This window comes from Oncorhynchus clarkii, chromosome 12 (genome assembly GCF_045791955.1).
Source record: "Oncorhynchus clarkii lewisi isolate Uvic-CL-2024 chromosome 12, UVic_Ocla_1.0, whole genome shotgun sequence".
Taxonomy (NCBI): Eukaryota; Metazoa; Chordata; class Actinopteri; order Salmoniformes; family Salmonidae; genus Oncorhynchus; species Oncorhynchus clarkii.
The window spans coordinates 15,351,816-15,376,751 of record NC_092158.1 but is presented as its reverse complement, the minus strand read 5'-3'; the positions used below and the strand labels follow the sequence as shown (position 1 = coordinate 15,376,751).

Below are 24,936 nucleotides of genomic sequence, written 5' to 3'. Positions count from 1 at the left end.
TTTTTGGCAGAGGAAGGGGAGGGGATGGTTTTTGGCAGTAATCAGGGTTGCCATCAAACGGATACTGACTGAGGCACAGGGGAGAAAGCGGGATAGGAAAATATCTTGCTATAATTTCACAATAAAGCGGGTAAGATATTCCGAAACACAAACAGCTATTCTCACACACAGGAAGCCAGCCACTAACATTAATTCAAAAGGTCTCTATGCGAGCGCGTAACATGACTATTCAAAACTGGGGTGGAAAGGAGACTGGTTTGGGGCATTTGTCTTCATTTGAAAATGTGTTTCTTGTCAGCCAGAGTATGGTCCCTGTTGGTTCGACTGCACCGTTTCTCTGCGGGGATAGTAAATATGGCTGACACTGACCACTAGTGTAGCTCATGTACGGTGCTGGTTGCAGACGGCATTTATCTTACATTGCAAGACATTGTGTTGTCTTCAATCGATGAAGCAATCACTTGATTCAGAAGAACTGGTTACGAAGTTAACTAACTAGGTAGCTATCTAGTTAGTTAGTTTGGTTTGTTTGTTAGCCAGCTAGCTAATGTAAAGGAAAATCTGTTTCACCAACAGATTTGGCTAGACTGCTTCAAAGACTAACGTTAGATTGCCCAGCCAAAGACAAGTTGAAAACAGTGTTGTATGTCAAATGTGCAATACAACAAATAATTGTCTTTACATAGCTAACTAAACTGATACTTACTAGCTTATAAACTGTGGTAACTTTTTGTACTTCAATGTAACTAGCTAGCTACCAAGGATTTCCGTTTGTTGTAACATAATCTGTCCAACCTAACAACTGTTAAATGATCTTGCGGCATTGTGCCGAGTTCCTCAGTCTGTGGACACAGTCCCAAGCTTCCTATCTAGCAACCAAAGCAAAGGTCACATTGACTGCACAATGTCATGAATCACGATCAACTCATCTGCCCGACAGACTATTAATTCAGTGTCAAGTGAGGTGGGGCGGGGACTCTGACAGCTATTTATCATATGTGTTCATTTGTGTCCTATATTTGATGCCAGTCTGTTGAGCATTTACAAAGGAGAAAGTAGACCAGAGGTATTCGAGGGGGGGGGGGGGGGGGGGGGGCACGGCACGGTCTCCTAGAGGTCAGCGAAAATATTCAAAAAATAATGATATATATATATTTGAATATCACTAGCAACAACAGAATAAACTAATTTTGAATTGCATACCTACAGTAGAGAAGAGGGGCATACACATGTTTTTATGATGTCAACTTTATTTCTCAACTCCTAATATTGAGCAAATTACACTCAATGGAGTCAATTACACTCACTGGAGTATCTGACATAGACTTTGAAAAAGCACCCGCGAGTATCGGCTGCGGAAAGTAAGATTTCTTGACCAAAACATGGCTAACCTTTTGTTTAACCAGCTGAACAGCTGCGCTATTAGTGAAAATGTGTTTGGAGTTACCTTTCTATCTTATGGGCTATGTTAGAGTTTACACTTCTTCCAATAATAATGTGTAACATAATAAATTTAAAAAACAATCTAACATCTATTAATTTTAAAATGTCGATTACTACTCCTTGCCATTCACCCGATGATAAGACAAGATGTACAAAACATTTTTTGCTAACATAATCGGGGTCCCTGGTTTGCTGGTTTGCCTGGGTGGAGGTCCCTGGGCAAGAAAAGATTGAAGACCCCCTGAAGTAGACGCATTACAAGTTGATTAGGCTAATCCATTCCGTGTTTGGAAAATATCTGCACAAATGGATGACAGTTGGCATGAGGCCATTCATTCTGCCTTAGTCTAATCAAACATGAATTATGACAATGTGGTTTTACGTGATTGAAACTTAAATTCACTGTTGCCTTGGGTCAGGTTTTCGAAACTACTCAGGGGTGAAGTTAAGGTCTGAAAGTCAGTTGCTGTTGGGCAAGTCGGGAGTCTTTTTTTGGTTGCCCAGAGATTACATATACAGTGCCTTCAGAAAGTCCTCACACCCCTTAACTTTTTAAAAATGTTGTTAACAGCCTGAATTTAAAATGGATTAAATATAGATTTTTTTTCGTCACTGGCCTACACACAATACCCCATAATGTCAAAGTGGAATTATGTTTTTATATTTTTTTACTAATTAATTTAAAAAAAAATGAAAAGCTGAAATGTCTTGAGTCAGTAAGTATTCAACCCCTTTGTTATGGCAAGCCTAAATACATTCAGGAGTAAAAATGTGCTTAACAAGTCACATAATAATTTGCAATAATAGTGTTTAACATGAATTTTGAATGACTACCTCATCTCTACCCCACACATACAATTATCTGGTACCTCAGTCGAGCAGTGAATTTCAATCACAGATTAAACCACAAAGACCAGGAAGATTTTCCAATGCCTCACAAAGAAGTTACCCGCCTCAGAAATTGCAGTCCAAATAAATGCTTCACAGAGTTCACGTAAGACACATCTCAACATCAACTGTTTAGAGGAGACTGTGAATCAAGCCTTCATGGTTGAATTGCTGGAAAGGAACCACTACTAAAGAACACCAATAATAATAAGTGACTTGCTTGGGCCAAGAAACACGAGCAATGGACATTAGACCGGTGGAAATGTGTCCTTTGGTCTGGATTCCAACCGCCGTATCTTATCAGACGTGGTGTGGGTGAACGGATTATCTCTGCATGTGAATTTCCCACCATGAAACATGGAGGAGGAGGTGTGATGGTGTGGGGGTGCTTTGCTGGTGACGCAGTTTGTGATTTTATTTAGAATTCAAGGCACACTTAACCAGCATTCTGCAACGGGACGCCTGGTTTGGGTTTAGTGGGACTATCATTTGTTTTTCAACAAGACAATGACCGAACACAACTCTAGGCTGTGTAGGAGCTATTTTACCAAGCAGAGTGATGAGTGCTGCATCAGATGACCTGGCACCACAATCCCCTGACCTCAACCAAATTGAGATGGTTTGGGATGAGTCAGAGTGAAGGAAAAGCAGCCAACAAGTATTCAGCATATGTGGGAACTCCTTCAAGACTGTTGGAAAAGCATTCCAGGTGAAGCTGCTTGAGAGAATGCCAATAGTGTGCAAAGCTGTCATCAAGGCAAAGAGTGCCTATTTGAAGAATCTCAAATATAGAATATATTTAGACTTTGTTTACACTTTTTTGGTTACTACATGATTCCATATGTGTTATATCATAGTTTTAATGTCTTCACTATTATTCTACAATGTAGAAATAAGTAGGTGTTCTAAAACTTTTGACCGGTAGTGAGTGTATATGTGTGTGTGTGTGTGTGTGTGTATATATATATACAGTGCCTTGCGAAAGTATTCGGCCCCCTTGAACTTTGCGACCTTTTGCCACATTTCAGGCTTCAAACATAAAGATATAAAACTGTATTTTTTTGTGAAGAATCAACAACAAGTGGGACACAATCATGAAGTGGAACAACATTTATTGGATATTTCAAACTTTTTTAACAAATCAAAAACTGAAAAATTGGGCGTGCAAAATTATTCAGCCCCTTTACTTTCAGTGCAGCAAACTCTCTCCAGAAGTTCAGTGAGGATCTCTGAATGATCCAATGTTGACCTAAATGACTAATGATGATAAATACAATCCACCTGTGTGTAATCAAGTCTCCGTATAAATGCACCTGCACTGTGATAGTCTCAGAGGTCCGTTAAAAGCGCAGAGAGCATCATGAAGAACAAGAAACACACCAGGCAGGTCCGAGATACTGTTGTGAAGAAGTTTAAAGCCGGATTTGGATACAAAAAGATTTCCCAAGCTTTAAACATCCCAAGGAGCACTGTGCAAGCGATAATATTGAAATGGAAGGAGTATCAGACCACTGCAAATCTACCAAGACCTGGCCGTCCCTCTAAACTTTCAGCTCATACAAGGAGAAGACTGATCAGAGATGCAGCCAAGAGGCCCATGATCACTCTGGATGAACTGCAGAGATCTACAGCTGAGGTGGGAGACTCTGTCCATAGGACAACAATCAGTCGTATATTGCACAAATCTGGCCTTTATGGAAGAGTGGCAAGAAAGCCATTTCTTAAAGATATCCATAAAAAGTGTAGTTTAAAGTTTGCCACAAGCCACCTGGGAGACACACCAAACATGTGGAAGAAGGTGCTCTGGTCAGATGAAACCAAAATTGAACTTTTTGGCAACAATGCAAAACGTTATGTTTGGCGTAAAAGCAACACAGCTGAACACACCATCCCCACTGTCAAACATGGTGGTGGCAGCATCATGGTTTGGGCCTGCTTTTCTTCAGCAGGGACAGGGGAGATGGTTAAAATTGATGGGAAGATGGATGGAGCCAAATACAGGACCATTCTGGAAGAAAACCTGATGGAGTCTGCAAAAGACCTGAGACTGGGACGGAGATTTGTCTTCCAACAAGACAATGATCCAAAACATAAAGAAAAATCTACAATGGAATGGTTCAAAAATAAACATATCCAGGTGTTAGAATGGCCAAGTCAAAGTCCAGACCTGAATCCAATCGAGAATCTGTGGAAAGAACTGAAAACTGCTGTTCACAAATGCTCTCCATCCAACCTCACTGAGCTCGAGCTGTTTTGCAAGGAGGAATGGAAAAAAATGTCAGTCTCTCGATGTGCAAAAATGATAGAGACATACCCCAAGCGACTTACAGCTGTAATCGCAGCAAAAGGTGGCGCTACAAAGTATTAACTTAAGGGGGCTGAATAATTTTGCACGCCCAATTTTTCAGTTTTTGATTTGTTAAAAAAGTTTGAAATATCCAATAAATGTCGTTCCACTTCATGATTGTGTCCCACTTGTTGTTGATTCTTCACAAAAAAATACAGTTTTATATCTTTATGTTTGAAGCCTGAAATGTGGCAAAAGGTCGCAAAGTTCAAGGGGGCCGAATACTTTCGCAAGGCACTGTGTGTATATATATATATATATATATATATAGAATATTATTTAAACCTTTATTTTACTAGGCAAGTCCATTTAGAACAAATTCTTATTTACATTGATCTCCTACCAAAAGGCAAAAGGCCTCCTGCAGGGATGGGGACTGAGATCATAAAAAATAGGACAAAGCACACATCACAACGTGAGACACCACAACACTACATAAAGAGAGTCCTAACATGACAACACAACATGGTAGCAACACAACATGACAATAACATGGTAGCAACACATGACAATAACACGGTAGCGACACATGGAAGCAGCACGAACATGGTACAAACATTGTTAGGCAAAGACAACATCATACTGCTTGCAACAAGTTACTAAAGTAATACTGCAAAAACATGTAGCAATGCAATTAACTTGATGTCCTGAATACAAAGTGTTATGATTGGGGCAAATCCAAATACAACACATTACCGAGTACCACTCTCCATATTTTCAAGCATAGTGGTGGCTGCATCATGTTATGGGTATGCATGTAGTCATTAAGTACTGGGTAGTATTTCAGGATAAAAAATACATGGATTGGAGCTTAGCACAGGCAAAATCCTAGAAGAAAATCTGGTTCAGTCTGTTTTCCACCAGACCCCTGAAGAGGGATTCACCTTTCAGCATGAAAATAACATAAAACACAAGACCAAATGAACACTGGAGTTGCTTACCAATAAGACAGTGAATGTTCCTGAGTGTCAGAGTTACAGTTTTGACTTAAATATACTTGACAATCAATGGCAAGACCTGATATTGGTTGTCTAGCAATGATCAACATCCAATTTGGCAGAGTTTGAAGAATTTTGAATTGAATAATGGGCAATTGTTGCACAATCCAGGTGTGGAAAGCTCTTAGAGACTTACCCAGAAAGACTAACTGCTGTAATCGCTGCCAAAGGTGATTCTACAAAGTATTGACTCTTTGGAGTGAGATATTTCTGTGTTTCATTTTTCAATGCATACAATTTCTAAAAACATGCTTTCACTTTGTCATTATGTATTGTGTGTTGATGGGTGAGAAAAAATATATTTAAACCATTTAGAATTCAAGCTGTAACACAACAAAATGTGGAATAAGTCAAGGGGTATGAATATGTTCTGAAGGCACTGTACGTATTGCCTGCATTTCACCCAGCATAGGAGAGGAACCAGAAAGATCAGTACTTGAGTTCTTTGTATTTTGGTTATTGTCAGTAAAAACATTCGCAGAGCAGGCTCAACATGCCCAACTGCCATAAATGCCACACATTTTTTGTCTTTCACTTAAAAAATGTGGAGGAACAAGAAAGATCAGCTTGGCTACTGGGTCGTTCCACCTCAAAAAGCAGAAGAAAGAGGACTTCGACACCCACCATCTCAGATTGTTCCCAAATTGTTTGCTGTTAGGTTTATGTCCCATCCTACATCCTGATATTACCAGGTTCTGACCTCTAGATGGTGCTGTTCATGCTACAGATTAAACATACTGTAGACCTATTCCATTTCTTAGACAAAAAAAGAACGCTTTTAGATGGAGATCCTCCATTGATCATGCTTTTTAGTCCAAGAGTAAGTATAACAGCCCTCAGTGTCCACTATAAACAGATGGCAGATGTGGCATTATTGATCTGGTGGTTTGTGAAAAGGCTTGTGTTGTGAGCGGTTTTACAGGAATCAGTCCGGATAGTCACGCTGCTGATTTGATACTCATGTTGGCCTAAAACAAGACTGCAACATATGAATGGGTTGTTGTATGTAGACCTAGTCTGCAGTGCAGAGAAGGTACCAGCTGTTATAGTGGTCTAGCATAGAATTAGAATTATTCATGAATCGATTCTATTCATGATTTAATGTTTCATGACTGATTCATGAATCATTCTAATTCTATGAGTAGAACTGACAGGACAGGACTAGTTTAATCCTGACATTTCCACACAAGTGGGATGGAAGGGGTTCCTTTATAATTTTTTCCATCTTGATGTTTTAGCCCAAATGTTTGGGGAGCCTGCTTTGGTTTGAAATAGGCTAGGTAAACAAACACAAAGCTTTACGATTTTTTTTAGATTAAGTGCAAAATTCGACATTAAAGTGACTGAATATCTTCACATGTATATCAGCATTTCTTTTGGTTTGCAGGTCTACCCAGAGTCCTGATGTGATCATCATCCCTGAACAGAAACATTAGCCTGCCCCGAAGTCAGTCCTCAACCAACCGTGGACAATCTGGATTGGATATCAAAGATAATCCGTCCTTATCCCCGTTATCTGCCTGCACTGGGTAGACACTTTCTTTTTCCCCTCCCTGCCTGTTTCCATTTTCTGAATTGGTTGCCATATATAGATTTTCACTTTCTGACTTGTTACCTTCCTCTGACTGGACTCTTCTATTCAGATGTATTCCCTGGCTATCGTCCATCTCTCTGGGCTATAACATAAATCATTAATGTTTTCATTACGTTGGCATTTTTACACCCCAGACCTGGTACCATAGATATTTTCACCCTAGTCTGGCAGCTAGACTGCTCCACTATACCCTGATGAATGAAGACCCCATTCGGGAAGAGTGCGCCCGGCCAGAGATCCAGAGCCGATGCAGGTTAGTTTGGCTTTAAATTGATAGTCCACCTACATTTGAAAATTACATATTGGTTTCCGTACCCTGTAAGCAGTCTATGGACGATGTATGACAGCAATCCATGCTTTGGTTTAGTTTCCCTGGCACTGTTTCCACATGCTGACATTTGAGCATTTGTGCTACAAATCCCATTTGCGCTCTTTATAGATGTTGTCGGCGTCCCAAATGGCACCCTTTTTCCTTTATTACTCACTTGCTTACTTAATTAGTCCCATCGCTCCTTTGGGCTCATAGGCCATCGACGATCCTCTCTAGCTCGTTCAACCCCGTGCCGATTCTCTTGGTGAGGGCGTCCTCTTTTCCTTTTGGCTTGCTGGTTCCAGGATAGAGCTTGCCTGGTGATGTTGGAAACACCTGGAGGACACCTATTCCCTTTATAGTGCACAACTTTTGTTTCCTTTTATAGTGCACTTCTTTGGACCAGGGCCTTTAGAGGCTCTGGTCAAACGTAGTGCTCTAATTGGCCTATAGGGAATAGGCTGCCATTTGGGGGACACAGCCTTTGTTGTTGATCTTGTTATCTTCAGGTGACACATATAATCCGGTACATTTAGCCTACTGATAAGAGTAGATTAGCTACTGAATACATTCACTGCAGTCATTTGCACTAGAAGAACGTTTGATGTTTTTTTTGTGATGTTTTTTTTTTTTTTTTTATCTAAGGACACACAGGTGTTTCTTCAAACATGAAGAAAAAGGACTCCCACAAGTAAGCCAGGAATCCTTATGCACTGTACTTACCTTAGCTTTGTGATTGTGCCAATGTAGGCATTCAACTGTTCTCAATGTATACATCTTGTGTAGTAGTATTGCATTAAAGCTGGTTTCAGGCTAGGCTAAAACCATCTGTTGTCTGCTTAGTTTGTCCAAGGTAGAGAACATCAGTTGTGCTTGCTAAGATAAGTCAATGATTATAGTAGTGCCATGCTGAATACCTGATATCAGATACTGGTCTTAAGTGGCCTGCTGAAGTTAATACAGGGTTAGTAGCAGCTGTGTAGGGACACTACCATGGTCAGGGCTATATTCACACTTGAAAGAATACAATCTTTAAAGGACTCCTGTAAACAGGTCAAGGGAAGGAATGGCCTACATACACCACATGACCAAAGGTATGCGGACACATGCTTGTTGAACATCTCATTCCAAAGTCATGGGCATTAATATGGAGTTGGTACCCCCTTTGCTGCTATAACAGCCTCCACTCTTCTGGGAAGTCTTTCCACTAGATGTTGGAACATTGCTGCGGCGACTTGCTTCCCTTCAGCCACAAAAGCATTAGTGAGGTTGGGCACTGATGTTGGGCGATTAGGCCAGGTTCGCAGTCGGCATTCCAATTCATCCCAAAGGTGTTCGATGGGGTTGAGGTCAGGGCCCTGTGCAGGCCAGTCAAGTTCTTCCACACCGATCTCGACAAACCATTTCTGTATGGACATCACTTTATGCACAGGAGCATTGTCATGCTGAATCAGGAAAGGGGCTTCCCCAAACTGTTGCCACTAAGTTGGAAGCACAGAATCGTCTAGAAGTCATTGTATGCTGTAGCGTTAATATTTTCCTTCATTAGAACTCTAAGGGGCCTAGACCAAGACCAATATTCCTCCTCCACCAAACTTTACAGTTGGCACTATGCATTTGTAACAGTATAGACTTTACGTCCGTCCCCTCGCCCCGACCTGGACGCGAACCAGGGACGCTCTGCACACGTCAAGTCACCCTCGAAGCATCGTTACCTATCGGTCCACAAAAGCCACGGCTCTTGCAGAGCAAGGGGAACCACTACTTCAAGGTCTCAGAGCAAGTGACGTCACCGATTGAAACGCCACTAACGCGCACCATCGCTAACTAGCTAGCCATTTCACATCGGCTACACTCACCCCTCTTTTGACCTCCTCCTCTTTTCGCAGCAACCAGTGATCCGGGTCAACAGCATCAATGTAACAGTATAGACTTTACGCCCGTCCCCTCGTCCCGACCTGGGCGCGAACCAGGGACGCTCTGCACACATCAACAGTCACCCTCGAAGCATCGTTACCCATCACTCCACAAAAGCCGCGGCTCTTGCAGAGCAAGGGGAACCACTACTTCAAGGTCTCAGAGCAAGTGACGATACTGATTGAAACGCCACTATTGCGCACCACCGCTAACTAGCTAGCCATTTCACATCGGCTACACATTCATGCAGGTAGCATTCTCCTGGCATTCTCCAAACCCAGATTTGTCCGTCAGACTACCAGATGGTGAAGCATGATTTATCACTCCAGAGAACACGTTTCCACTGCTCCAGAGTCCAATTCCGGCAAGCTTTATACCACTCCAGCTGATGCTTGACATTGCGCATGGTGATCTTAGGCTTGTGTGCGGCTGCTTGGCCATGGAAACCCATTTCATGAAGCTCCAGACAAACAGTTCTTGTGCTGACGTTGCTTCCAGAGGCAGTTTGGAACTCGGTAGTGAGTGTTGCAACCGAGGACATACCTTTTTTATGCGCTACGTGCTTCAGCATTCAGTGGTCCTCTTCTGTGAGCTTGTGTGGCCTACCACTTCGCGGCTAAGCCGTTGTTGCTCCTAGACATTTCCACTTCACAATAACAGCACTTACAGTTGACCAGGGCAGCTCTAGCGGGGAAGAAATTTGTTGAACTGACTTGTTGGAAAGGTGGTATCCTATGACGGTGCCACGTTGAAAGTCACTGAGCTCTTCAGTTATGCCATTCTACTGCCAATGTTTTTCCTATGGATATTGCATGTCTGTGCTCGATTTTATACAGCAACGGGTGTGCCTGAAATAGTCAAATCCATTAATTTGAAGGAGTGTCCACATACTTTTGTTTATATAGTGTATTTCATTATTTGAATATTGTATCCTATTTGATATACTGTAATACCAGACTTATCTAGAAGCTAATGTACTGTGAAGGACTGACAGCCAGTTATCAAAGGTTTTCCCTCTTCTTTTCATTGGCTATGTGGATATTTGTTTCCCCAATCCCTCTCTTCTCATTGGCTGAAATCTGAAATGTACAGGAAACACAAGAACAGCATGGGCCCCAACAAGGTGGTGTCGTCGTCTGCGCCCCGCCGGAACATGGTGGGCTGTCGTATCCAGCACATCTGGAAGGAGGGGAGCACTGCGTCTCAGTCGCTGTGGAAAGGCATGGTGCTGGACCAGGTGCCCGTCAACCCCTCGCTTTACCTCATCAAGTACGACGGCTTTGACTGTGTCTACGGCCTGGAGCTACATAAAGATGAGAGGGTGCAGGGACTTGAGGTGCTCCCTGACCGTCAAGGTATGGACTTGGTCTATTGTGCATTCGGACAGTATTCAGACCCTTTGACTTTTTCCACATTTTGTATAATTACAGCCTTTTTCTAAAATTGATTACGTTTTTCTCTCATCAATCTACACACAATACCCCATGATGACAAAGCAAAAACAGGTTTTTAGATATTTTAGCAAATTTGTAAAAAAAACAAAAAAAAATATTTGAAATATCACATTTACATAAGTATTCAGACCCTTTAGTACTTTGTTGAACTTTGTTGAAGCTCCTTTGGCAGCGATTACAGCCCCGAGCCTCAAGCATTTTGCTACACTCGCATTAACATCTGCTAACCATGTGTATGTGACCAATAACATTTTATTTGAGTCTTCTTGTGTATGATGTTACAAGCTTGGCACACCTGTATTTTGGGAGTTTCACCCATTCTTCTCTGCAGAACCTATGAAGCTCTCTCAGGTTGGATGGGGAGCGTCGCTGCACAGCTTTTTCAGGTCTCTCTGGGCTCTGGCAGGGCCACTCAAGGACATTCAGAGACTTGTCCCGAAACCACTCCTGCGTTGTCTTGGCTGTATACTTAGGGTCGTTGTCCTGTTGGAAGGTGAACCTTCGCCCTAGTTTTAGGTCCTGAGCGCTCTGGGGCAGGTTTTCATCAAGGGTCTCTCTGTACTTTACTCCGTTCATCTTTCCCTCGATCCTGACTAATCTCCCAGTCCCTGGCGCTGAAAAACATCTACACAGCATGATGCTGCCACCACCATGCTTCACCGTAGGGATTGTGCCAGGTTTCCTCCATATGTGACGCTTGGCATTCAGGCCAAATTAAACCAATCTTGGTTTCATCAGACCAGAGAATCTTGTCTGAGAGTCCTTTAAGTGCCTTTTGGCAAACTCCAAGCGGACTGTCATGTGCATTTTACTGAGGAGTGGCTTTCGTCTGGCCACTCTACCATAAAGGCATGATTGGTGTAGTGCTGCGGAGATGGTTGTCCTTCTGGAAGGTTATCCCATCTCCACAAAGGAACTCTGTAGCTCTGTCAGAGTGACAATTAGGTTTTTGGTCACCTCCCTGACCAAGGCCCTTCTCCCCTGATTGCAAAGTTTGGCCAGGTGGCCAGCTCTAGGAAGAATATTGATGGTTCCAAACTTCTTCCATTTCAGAATGATTGAGGTCACTGTGTTCTTGGGGTCATTCAACTCTGCAGAAATGTTTTTGGTACCCTTCCCCAGATCTGTACCTCGACACAGTCCTGTCTCGGAGCTCTACAGACAATTCCTTCGACCTCATGGCTTGGTTTTTGCTCTAACGTGCACTGTCAACTGTGGTACCTTTATATAGAAGGGTGTGTGCCTTTCCAAATCATGTCTAATCAATTGAATTTACTACAGGTGTACTCCAATCCAGTTGTAGAAACATCTCAGGGATGATCAATGGAAACAGGATGCACCTGAGCTCATGTTCGTGCCTCATAGCAAAGGTTCTGAATACTTATGTAAATAAGTTATTTTTTTTACACTTTCTCATTTTGGGTTATTGTGTGTAGATTGATGAAAAAATATATTTTCATCAATTTTAGAATAAGGCTGTAACTTAACAAAATGTGGAAAAATCAAGGGCTCTGAATTCTTTCCAAATGTGTATATATATAGTCTCAACATTGTTATCTCAACATATTGATTTACTGACTAGTGATCACACAATGTGGATAAACCACTATCATAGACAAGCTTATTTTTGTGCTCTAATGGTCTTCTATGTTCATAGGTGAATGTCTCTAAGATTTGTCCGAGCTAGAAATGGGGCGGCAGGGTAGCCTAGTGGTTAGAGCGTTGGACTAGTAACCGGAAGGTTGCAAGTTCAAACCCCCGAGCTGACAAGGTACTGTCTGTCATTCTGCCCCTGAACAGGCAGTTAACCCACTGTTCCTAGGCTGTCATTGAAAATAAGAAAAATATGAATTGTAATTGAAGTGGCTTCATTACCAATCATCCCTGTCCCATACTTTTGTTGACCTGTTACAGCCTCCACGCGCGCCAGCGACGTCAACCTGGCCGACACGATGATAGGGAAGGCTGTAGAGCATATGTTTGAGACGGAGGACGGGACTAAAGACGAGTGGAGGGGCATGGTTCTGGCCCGAGCCCCCATCATGAACACCTGGTTCTTCATCACCTACGAGAAAGACCCCGTTCTGTACATGTACCAGCTCCTAGACGACTACAAGGAGGGAGACCTGAGGATCATGCCTGACTCCAGTGAGTACAGTAAAAATTTGGTTAAAGCCGACAGCATGTGTGAGACTCTCTGTCTTATTACAAAGCTTATAATATGTTATGCAGGTATGGTAATACTAAAATCTGAGAGGTAAATGGATCTCTCCATCCAACTATAGTGTTCTTATAACAAAATACTAAACAGTGTAGACCAAATCCCAATGTGAAAATGTATAAAATACTAAGTAGTGTAGACCAAATCCAAATGTGAAAATGTATAAAATACTAAGTAGTGTAGACCAAATCCCAATGTGAAAATGTATAAAATACTAAGTAGTGTAGACCAAATCCCAATGTGAAAATGTATAAAATACTAAGTAGTGTAGACCAAATCCCAATGTGAAAATGTATAAAATATTAAGTAGTGTAGACCAAATCCCAATGTGAAAATGTATAAAATACTAAGTAGTGTAGACCAAATCCCAATGTGAAAATGTATAAAATATTAAGTAGTGTAGACCAAATCCCAATGTGAAAATGTATAAAATACTAAGTAGTGTAGACCAAATCCCAATGTGAAAATGTATAAAATACTAAGTAGTGTAGATCAAATCCCAATGTGAAAATGTATAAAATACTAAGTAGTGTAGACCAAATCCCAATGTGAAAATGTATAAAATACTAAGTAGTGTAGACCAAATCCCAATGTGAAAATGTATAAAATATTAAGTAGTGTAGACCAAATCCCAATGTGAAAATGTATAAAATATTAAGTAGTGTAGACCAAATCCCAATGTGAAAATGTATAAAATACTAAGTAGTGTAGACCGAAAACCATATTCTGAAAATGTATAAAATTCTAAGCAGTGTAGATCTAATCCCAATGTGCAAATTTTTAAAATACTTAACAGTTGTACCCCAGGAAGAGTAGCTGCTGCTTATGCAACAGCTAATAGGGATCCTAATAAAATACCTAATCCCAATGTGAAAATCATCTGGAAATGCAGATTAGAGACTCGATTTTATAGCCTCCATCTTTCCGTAGCCTATTCAAAATTGTTTTTTTAATTTGAAGCTTGCTGCTGGTCAAACCTTTGAGTCTAAGTACATTTTTATCAAATCATTTAAATAGGCAAAATGTTGATGTTGCACAGTGCACACAATAAAATAATACAGAATATTAGGTAGAATTATGTGCTGCTCTCAGACTGACAGGCTAACATCACATTAAAATATTCTCCTTCAACGGAAATAAAGAAAACATTTCAGAGAACCTCATAACATTCTCCATCTACCTATAGTGATGCCATTATGAAAATACAAGCTGTCAACCAGACAAATCCATTATTTTAGATACAACAAAAAATTAACGTGTGAAACTTCACTGTCAAAACAATTTTGCTGGCTGCGCGGCAATAAAGCAGCATTTTCTTATCTTTCGGATCCATTTGGGTCCGATACAGACCCAATTGTACTTGGACCCGGCCCTCTCTCATCTCTTACATGTTTCGGGTCGGATTTGGTACACCTCGAATCCAAATCGGGTATGGTATTGACTTTCAAAGAAATGAACGGGTCCTGTTAGGGACAGGTGGGAAGTTTGCAGGTCCATTTCTCTCCGGATGGTGAGGCTTCTCTTAATAATGATCATAGCCTACTCTTTGATGTTCTCCCTTAATGATTAAAGCTATCATCATTGTTATGGTAAACTTAATTTACATAGGAATAAAGAGGGCTATGGGGAACAAACTATAACGGTCCACCAGTTCTTCTGCTAGTCTAGGGATTAATTTAACCTGACATTGACAGGCCACAATGAACCTGTTTCTGTGTTGTCTCTACCTGTTGATTTGATCTCAATTGGACTAACCTGGTTAAATAAAGCTAAATGAATGAATTGGTAAACAAATGTATTTTCTTCTCCCCCAGATGACACTCCGCCTGCAGAGCGGGAGCCAGGGGAGGTAGTGGACAGTCTGGTGGGGAAACAGGTGGAGTACGCCAAAGAGGACGGCTCCAAACGAACTGGCATGGTTATCCACCAGGTGGATGCCAAACCCTCGGTCTACTTCATCAAGTTCGACGACGACTTCCACATCTACGTCTACGACCTTGTCAAGACCTCCTAAGGCGACCTTTTACCCTTTGACCTTTTCACACTACTGAGCCGAGTCGAGCTGTACTGGGCTGGCCTGGTTACACGTACATCCACCATAGCTGAAAAGACTATGCGAAAATATGTTAGAGGTGGTACAGTTTGGCTGGCGTCGGCACGGTAGTGTGAAAAGGGCACTGGGTCTCTGGGCCTAGAGGACAGGAGGTCTGTCTGGGGAGTTAATGATGAATGCAGGAAAGACGATGGTCATCATCACCACATGGAACCTTACCTTATCCACCAACTTTTCTTAAATATATCTCGAACGTTTCGTGCAACAGCTTCTTTGAGGTGCGACAGATGGACAGCTAGATTGGATATTTCACTGAAGCCTTTGGATTGCTACTAAAGCATCTAGTGTTCTAGAATCTAGTCAGAAGAGAGAGAGGGGTCACTGTGCAACTGAGTTATTGGCCACTCGATTGGCTGAGAAGACTATTTGTTTCTGCAACTGGCTATCCCCTATCAGAGTAAAGATCTGAAGGATTTGTTACATAGATCCCTTTGTAAGGGGAGGGACGGGAAAAAGATATCAGCGTTATTTGAACACTGCGTATTTAGTGCGACCTTTAAAGTTAATTACTATCTGGGTTTGTTTCCATCTCAGAGAATTGTTCAATCCTTGACTATGATTATATTTGTTTGTTTGTAATGTTAAAAGATACACAACAACATATGCAGTGAGCAAAGGCATTTGTTGAAGTTTTGTGAGGGACATGACCATTGTTTTAATTCAAATGTTTCTTTGTTTTTTTCCCAATAACTTTTTCATGTATGTTCATATATAATGATAGTTAAATACTGATGCCGATATTTGCAGTTTTATCTTAAGCACTAATTTCAAAGAATCCACTCAGAAAACAGTTACGCAGTTGTCTTTATAAGTTTTGCCTTTTAATAATAATGATATGTTGATCATTCTCAACAAACACTATTCAGAATGGTTGACCAGTGAGAACGTTAATCTGTAGTCCTGAGACTGAGTTTGTTCATTAGGCCTTGCCAAAGCCCTCGACCCTTATCATTCATGATTCAATCATAATAACAGCAATAATTATTATAATTATTCAGATAATACTTATGTTTGTTATTATCGTTCCTGTAGTCATATGTTTACCTTTTTTGGGGGGGGGGGGGGGGGGGGGGTCAAGCATAGTTTCTATTTTTGTTTATTTTTTACTTTCATTGTTATACGTTATTTAGAGACATCTTCTTCACCTCTGTCTTTGTGTTAAACAGACTTTCTGTCTAATTGGCATAGTAACCTTTTAGTAAACTGTTTTATCATGCCTTTTAAAAAAATAAAGACAGTATGGTGAAAGCACTGCAAAGTATTTGGAAACTAAAACTTCAAACCAGCTCCTCAAAAGTGTTCTAAATTCAGCAGTACCACTACAACAATACTAAAGTGTTCTAAATTCAGCAGTACCACTACAACAATACTATAGTGTTTCTAAAATCTTCACACAACTGTTAATTCACAACAAGTATTCAAAACTTTAAAAGCAACACCCACTTTATAGAGTGCATGTAATATTGTACTCAAGGAAAGGTTACTAGCCTCAATTAGATTTTTATTTGCCATATTTTGTTGAGATGAGCTGTTTCCCACCATTATTTAAAGCTTATAATAATGTAGTTCAAATGTGATAGCGGTTTCTGGCTTTCTCTGTGTGTGGGTGGGTGTGTGACAAAACAACATTCACCAGATGCCCCTAGTAGGCCCCTTTGGAATGTTACAATGGTTGTCAGAGAAACAGTGGGCTACTGAGCACTCTAGAACCTCTGACATACAGATGTTGTTAATTACTGTAGTAACATTTAGTGTTCATGTGACTGTAACCCCTCCTCTACACTCCTCTGCCTTACTACTCTTTCTCCATGCCCTTCTTGACCTTTAGCAGTGTTTATTCCCAGTCTCTGAAGAGGTAGTATAGTCCTGATATTTTCATTCGCCTGTGTAGTAACAGAACAGATGTGCCGTTGTGACTGATTTGCGATTAGATAAACCACTGCATCTTCAGCTGAAGTGCCTGCAGAGACATATAAAGCCCATTAGTTTTTATTTTTACATTTTATAACTGTTTTTCTTTCTTTGACTGTATGGCTGAATGGTAGCTTTAGAAATGAAAACCTGAGAGAAAATAAACACAAGTATCTTGTGTATCCTGTTGTATTCCAAACCGCAAACTGACTTGTGTTTTATGCAAGATGTCACCTTCAGGAAAATAATTGAAAGTGTATGATGGATTGGCATTTCACACTGTGTTTGATGTTGGTTCATTTTGGGATAAAAAAAATAAAAAGAGAGAATATGAAAATAGTCCATTATTTTTGCATAAGTAGCGGAAACAGTAGAACTGGAAGTGGAAGTGAGTGTGAGATACACATCTGTCATAACTTTTCTATGAGGTTATCTTCATTCTGTTACCTGTTGTGACGCTCCCTTTCTTATTTTCCTCTTTTGCATTTCTTAAGAAAAGCAGTTTTTTGTATTACATTTTTGATTCTGCTCTGCAATAGGATGAAACTCACTGGGGTTGTATGAGGGGCCAATAGAAAGGCCACATGATGCCAGTGTTACACAGCATTTGAGGGATCATATCTTTCACATACAATACCAATGTTGTCCGTAAATATTTGTTTTATGTATCTTTTGAGTGCCACAAGGAAAACATGAACTCAAAGAAAAAGGCCTTATAAAATTGGTAGGGGGATGTTTATACAGTATATATATATATATATATATATATATATATATATATATATATATATACTGTATAAACGAGAGAGAGAGAGATGTATATGTGTGTATATATATATGTGTATATATACATATGTGTGTGTGCGTGTATGTATGGGGTGTGCAAGGTAGGTAGCACATCTTAGTTACATATCAGAAGAATAAACAATGTACATAGACACTTTAAAGAGAAAATATTAGGGTCTTCATTTCTCAAAGTTACTCTTAAATCAGTTTAAAATAAGATTGAAAACTATGATTTACTGTAAATGGTCCCTTTTAGATGCTGTTGCTCTTTTCTAACTTGTAAAATACAGTGTATAGTTGATTCTTCATGTTTGTTGGCATCTACTTCAATGGCTTCTATTTGAACTGGTAATTTGTTATTACTCTGAACAATGTAGAGAGTTAATTTGATTTGCTTTAGGGGTATAAGCATTTAAAAACATGTTACTTAGATCTGTAATTTTTATAATTGTTACGTAAGTATCCTTATAACATTTGAGAAAATAAAAACGTAATGTGAGGTTGTGTGGTGGTTTCTTTCCTTATGGTTTCTCTGCTTTTAAAGATGCCAGACTTAGGTATTTCTCGTACAGAATATCACTCCCCTCAATCAAATGTATTCGTCACATACACAGTGTTCAGCAGGTATAAAGACATAAGGCTATTTGCATTGTGTAAATATTACTGATTGTACCTTTAAATAGTTACCTAGAGGATTTAGGACACTGATTGGCCACGTGAGATGTCAATCAAACTGGCAGTATATTTTAGCCAACCAACAGTAACCAGCTCTACAGCAGTCGACACAGTTCGTTATGACAGTTTGTAAGGGGATAGTAAACTATCTCTATATAGTGATTGAAGAATGAAAATGATGACCGTTTTGCACTTCTACGAGTGATTTCACGTCTTGGTTAGTAACGGTTCACCGCGAGTAACTGCTACAACTGTAACCGTCTTAAACTGGTTTGACTACAGTTGCCAAGGTCGTTAGTGGCTGTCCCAAATATTTTTGTATAACTAAACCTGTATATAACTAGAACTGTTCGATTCGACCATGGTGGAGGTTTTTGTTGGGAAAACTCTGCTCAATAAAGAAGGGGATCTTATTGATCCAGAGGAAACTCTCAGGAATAAAGTAGTAGGAATATACTTTTCTGCCGGCTGGTGCCCGCCTTGTCGAGATTTCACCCCCAGTCTATGCGATTTTTACACGGAACTTGTCGAGGAGAGCGAGCCACCTGCACAGTTCGAAATAGTTTTCATATCTTCTGACAAGTCAAGTGATGATATGGTGGAATATTATCATGACATGCACGGAGACTGGCTGGCCCTGCCATGGACGGATCAATACAAACAGTAAATTCTTAGGATTTAGCTTATTTCTTGTAGCCTATTCCTATTTGAGTTATTGTAAATAGCCTAGTGACACAAACATGTCTACATACATTATGGCTGAACTGATCGTATATGCTTTTCCCCACGGTTTGTATCCTATCCCATAGCACAGCAGGCTAACTGTAGGCTACGGGCTTTTTAAAGGGTTTATGCGTCACCCTCTGAGGGATTAGGTTTAAAAATAGGGCAAGGTCTCTACGTGCCTGATTAGCCAAAGTGATTGGAACTCTGCAAGGCTAGCCTACTGTATGCTCTGACACATTGGGACCTGTATTTTATGTTGTAGAACAGTGGTTCCCAACCTTTTTCGGTTACTGTACGACCAACTGAATTTTGCTCTGCCCGGAGTACCCCTGAAGTACCCCCTCATGTGCATTTTACCAGTAGGCCTATGGTCTCATGAGTCTTCTCAAGAACCCCCTGTGGATAGGCCACGTACCCCCAGGGGTCCTAGAACCCCTGGTTGGGAACCACTGTTGTAGAACATGTGTTCAGAAATTGTTATTCTCACCCATTTGATTGATAATTGGCCTATCAATTATGAGAAACGTGTGTAGCTATCCTGCAACATCCCTCTCATAATTGGTTTCTGTGACTGACACAATCCTTTGTGTGTAATACAATGTAATACTGTCTATATTCTAAACTTATACACTACAATGTAATACTGTCTATATTCTAGACTTCTACACTACAATGTAATAATATCTATATTCTAAACTTCTACACTACAATGACAATATGTATTTTTTTCTAATGAATAGACATGAGTGGCTTATATTTTCAGAATACATATTTTGAGGAGTTTTGCAATTTTTTTATTTTGTTTTATATGACTTAAAATGCACAATAATGATTAAATCCTTTGCTGTCTGTTTACAGTCTGATAGTTATTGTAAAGTGTTATGATGTTATGTTATGAAACAATCGAGTCAGTGCCATTCCCCAGTGTGCCATTAGAATGCTAAAAGAAAAGCCCATAGGATAGTATTTTCACCATAGTTAATTCACCATAGCTAAGTCTCACTCTTCATTGCCTGCGCACCTCTTTGCATTTTCCTTGTAAGTTGGCAAGCTCTTCGACTTTGATTACGATAGTCAACAGTCAGCACACATCCAAGCTTGTCTCTATAGATTTGATTGTTATTTAGGTTACATAAGGCCCTTGTTGTAGTTACATAAAGAGAATGCTCCAGAGATGTTATTATAACAAATCATGCTGATGTCAAATAATTGAATAATGTCCACTTGATGGATGTAAAAACTAACAAGGTAACGCTAATGCCTTTGCACGTTATTCCAGTGATATCCTTTATACCACAGGATGTCGACATAGACTCACTTATAAGGCTGCATCCTCAGCTAGAGATTATATGCTACAGCACTTCTTCCTCCCCCATAGAGTTTATGTTTTTCCACCTATTATCTTTTGTGAGAAAGCATTTCATGTAAACAATGTATTTTTAAGAATATTTTGAGAGAGTTGCTATTGCAATATGTCAAACAGGGAAACTAGTTTGAGGGGGATTTGACCAAATGCTAAACTGAACATGATCCTTTGAATTAAAAGAGGCTTGACAAAGTAGAGGAATTTTGTGTTAAACAAACTTCTGAAATGCCATAGGCATAGCGCTTGTTCAGTCAGCTCCTTGCCTCCCATTACGTTATGGACTCTGACTGAAATACTGCCTACACAGTGCTGACTGGGCCGTTCAGTCCTCTGGTTAATTCACTTATGCAATGATGGTGAATTATTTAGAATCTGTTGAAGAAACTTGCTGTCCTTACTCAGCTGAAGTGCCTTTAGGTCAGCGTCTTGACCATAAAAATGTACATTTGGGTTTTTATGAAAGCAGTTATTGTCAAGGTGACAATGGTGACAGGTGATCAGAGACACCTTTAAGACACCTTGTTCACTGGTCCAACAGCTGTCCTGTTGAAAGAGCTGCCACCAGTTTAGCAATTGAGAGGTCTTGAACCAGCAACCCTACAACTACAGGGCAAGTGCACATCTGTGGCATAGATCAAGTGTGCCATAATGGTCTAGACCTCTTGGCGGTGGCCATAGTTTGCTCATATAGGCTACAGCGAGGCTACACCAAGGATATAGGCTACAGCAAGGATATAGGCTACACCGAGGCTATAGGCTACAGCGAGGCTACACCGAGGCTATAGGCTACACCGAGGCTATAGGCTACACTGAGGCTATAGGATACAGCAAGGCTATAGGCTACCATGAGGTAGGTAGGCTTGTGAGGCAAAGTCACTCCAATGAACGGGTTGACAAAACTCACAATACCTTTTTCCAGCTCTTCTTGGTGATGCAACCATTATATAACACTTTGCCGAGTGCAAACTAGTCCCAAGAGAGCAACAACAAAAAACTTAGGCTGTTTGAACGGTTTGACTTTTTACTCGGCTTGAATGCATGGCACACAATCACACAACATTAGTGAGGTTCTCAGGACCTGCTTGAGCCAGACTTCCCAAGTACCCAAATGAACTGTCTGACCTCAGACACTGCTCTGAGACCTGTTCTCAGTGTTCCTTTGAGACACAGCTGGAGGGAATGTGTGTAATGAGTGGACATGATGAATAAACCACTGTACGGTAGACTGGCGGGCGGCTGTGGTTTTCATACCACTGTGCAGCTCTGCTTCTAAATCGCAGAACAGAGTTGCAACAAGAGGACCTCAGTTGCCTAAACCCCAACTCAAAATACCACCGACGGCAGGCGAAAACAGGGTTCCCTTTTCACAACTGATTTCAACTAAATATTATTGGTTCCACAGCCTTTTTATAGATTTGTCAACCTTTTGTCATTGAAAAAAAAAATTGTTGGCCCAAACAGGAGAAAACTTCTGCAAAAGTTCAGTCAACTTAAAATGATGTTTGCTCAATTTGTCTCATTTTTTTGGCATCATACCTGAAAAAAAAAGCCTGTGGAACTAGTTACACACACAGTACTTTTAACAGACAATGTTTTCAACTGACATATTTTCAACTGACGTATTTTTAACAGAGCTGAGATTTATTTTGAAGTGCAGAGTAGCAAAACAGGTGAAATCAGTCATTGACGCAGACATGGTGGCATAGCGGAATATTGGAAGGCCATGAACCAAGAGGTTGTGCATTCAAATCCCAGGTGAGGACAAGCTGAATAATAATTAGTGTATAAATGAATATGCACAATGTAATAATGTATGTCATGCCTTGTGTGTCAAATATGTCAGTTGAACACATTGTATTTTAAAAGCACTGTGTCTGTAACTAGTTCCACATACTTTTTTTTAGGTAAGATTCCCTAACTAATCATTTCTAGTTGAATTAACATATGAGACAAATTGAGCAAACACGTCATTTTAAGTTGATTGCATTTTTGTCTGTTTTCTCATGTTGGAGTTAAGTTTGGGACAACTAAAATGTTTAAGTTCAAGTACAACTTTGACGGAAAAATTGAGTAAACAAAAAAAAACTGTGGTACCAGTTACTAAATCGTTGAAACAACTAGACTTGTGTTTTTTGTTGTTGTTTTTTTTACAGTGTAGACGCACCTTTTTAGAATAACGGTCACGCAGTTCAAATTGAAATAGGATATCAATCGGGATAAACTGGCATTTATTTTTAGACTAACATTTATTTCCCTCTTCATATTAGCAAATAATGGTGCATTTGATATTTCAACACCAAAGTTGTTTGCCTACATGTTCATACTAGACCAAAAGACCGAACCGTGCTGCGCTTTTTACGCATGCTGTGCGTTAGGGGAGTTTCTCAACTCTCATCTCCCCGATGTTTTCATATGGACTGCCAGTCTATCTCAGAACCAGACAAGACCAAATAATATAAGCTACAGCACAACTAAAATTGGGAATAGACGAATCCAGATCCACATGTCTCACTTAGGAGATTCAAAGACTAAGCTACTTTCTTGCTGGCATAGGACTGTATGAATGTATGAAAGCCAGTAGTGTTTATTGTGCTATAAGGGCATGCTGAATCAGGTAACAACACATCCTTTATGTGAGTGTTGAGGAGAGGCGGAGAAACCTCCGTGGCGGGCTGGGCTCGCAGGATCCTTTTCCTGTGTGAGTACACACATGATCTTTATTCACCGCACTTTTTACACTCGTGCTTACGGTCCAGAGCTTGAAGACCGGGGTATCGCAACGAGAATCTTCCACTGGAATAAGGAGAAATGGTTGAATGAAAGGTATGGAGAAAGCATGATGATTGTTAACGTCTCTCTGTGTGTCTAATGTTTGAGAGTGTCATGCTGTGGGTAAGTAGGATAACCTTTGCCTGTGTTCAATATTGTTTGATTTGGCGGTTGATGCGGGCACATGTTGCCATGTAAACACCAAATTAACTGTCTGTTCACATCAGGGAAGTTTAGTCTCTTTCCTAGATGGTGAGATGAGATTTGTCGATGGAAATTGTTTCAGCATCAAGAAGATAACGCTGAATGTATAGGCTAAGCCTTATGAAATATAACACACACACACACACACACACATACACACATACATATATATATATATATATATATATATATATATATATATATATATATATACATTTCAATTCAATGTATACAATAAATCAGATTGTGAAATGATTACGAACATACAGAGTGTGTGTGTGTGTGTGTGTGTGTGTGTGTGTGTGTGTGTGTGTGTGTGTGAGAGAGCGAGAGAGATTTGCTTTGTCCGTTTCTTCTTTATTTTGGTAAATACTTTCTGATACGTATTCTTCTTCAAACTGCATTGTTGGTTAAGGGCTTGTCAGTAAGTAAGTATTTCACCTGTTGTATATGGTGCATGTGACAAATAACATTTCATTTCCAATGAGATAGAGAGAGAGAACAGAGAGAGAGAACAGAAAGAGAGAGAGAACAGAGAGAGAGAGAACAGAAAGATAGAGAGAACAGAGAGAGAGAGAACAGAAAGATAGAGAGGAGAGAGATAGAGAGGAGAGAGAGAGAGAACAGAAAGATAGAGAGGAGAGAGAGAGAGAACAGAGAGAGAGAACAGAAAGATAGAGAGAACAGAGAGAGAGAGAGAGAGAGAGAGAACAGAGAGAGAGAGAACAGAAAGATAGAGAGAACAGAGAGAGAGAGAGAGAGAACAGAAAGATAGAGAGAACAGAGAGAGAGAACAGAAAGATAGAGAGGAGAGAGAGAGAGAACAGAGAGAGAGAACAGAGAGAGAGAGAACATAAAGATAGAGAGTAGAGAGAGAGAGAACAGAGAGAGAGAGAACAGAAAGATAGAGAGGAGAGAGAGAGAGAACAGAGAGTGAGAGAGATAAAATAGAGAGAACAGAGAGAGAGAGGACTGTTTAAATATGGGTGTCTTTTATTCATTGTGACAGTATTGTTTGTTTTTAGATGGGCTGTGAAGAAAATAGAGATAGGATGAGAGGGAGATATTGTCAACAGAGTTAGGCTGTGGTGGAAATGGGACTGTGTCTATGAGATGAAAGAGGGTAGTGTTGGAATGAGATGACAGACAGTAGCCTAGTCTCACTCCCCCAGCAATAACCTACAGGGATAGGATGGAAGGAGTTTGGTGAAGAG

General features: G+C 40.3%; 2 protein-coding genes across 5 annotated transcripts in view; both read left to right on the top strand.

Annotated features, from left to right (window-relative positions):
• The first annotated feature begins 21 nt into the window (after positions 1 to 21).
• LOC139422759 (spindlin-Z-like) lies at positions 22 to 18,482 on the top strand. 4 transcript variants are annotated; one of them, XM_071174085.1, is made up of 7 exons: positions 27 to 130; positions 7,064 to 7,205; positions 7,405 to 7,523; positions 8,226 to 8,271; positions 10,590 to 10,852; positions 12,866 to 13,099; positions 14,987 to 18,481. In XM_071174085.1, the coding sequence occupies exons 3-7, from the start codon at positions 7,469 to 7,471 to the stop codon at positions 15,184 to 15,186; spliced, it is 798 nt and encodes a 265-aa protein (XP_071030186.1). In that variant the 5' UTR covers positions 27 to 130; positions 7,064 to 7,205; positions 7,405 to 7,468; the 3' UTR covers positions 15,187 to 18,481. The 4 variants fall into 4 exon arrangements, with proteins under 4 accessions (XP_071030185.1, XP_071030187.1, XP_071030186.1 ...); XM_071174084.1 differs by having other exon boundaries at positions 22 to 130; positions 7,064 to 7,523; positions 14,987 to 18,482; XM_071174087.1 differs by lacking the exon at positions 8,226 to 8,271 and having other exon boundaries at positions 47 to 130.
• A 4,993-nt stretch (positions 18,483 to 23,475) lies between these two features.
• The window catches only part of LOC139422773 (chondroitin sulfate N-acetylgalactosaminyltransferase 1-like), a 52,956-nt gene continuing 51,495 nt past the window's right edge, over positions 23,476 to 24,936 (top strand). Inside the window, exon 1 of the mRNA XM_071174106.1 lies at positions 23,476 to 23,572. The gene's annotated coding sequence lies outside the window, so the exon portion shown is untranslated. The remainder of the gene's footprint in view (positions 23,573 to 24,936) is intronic.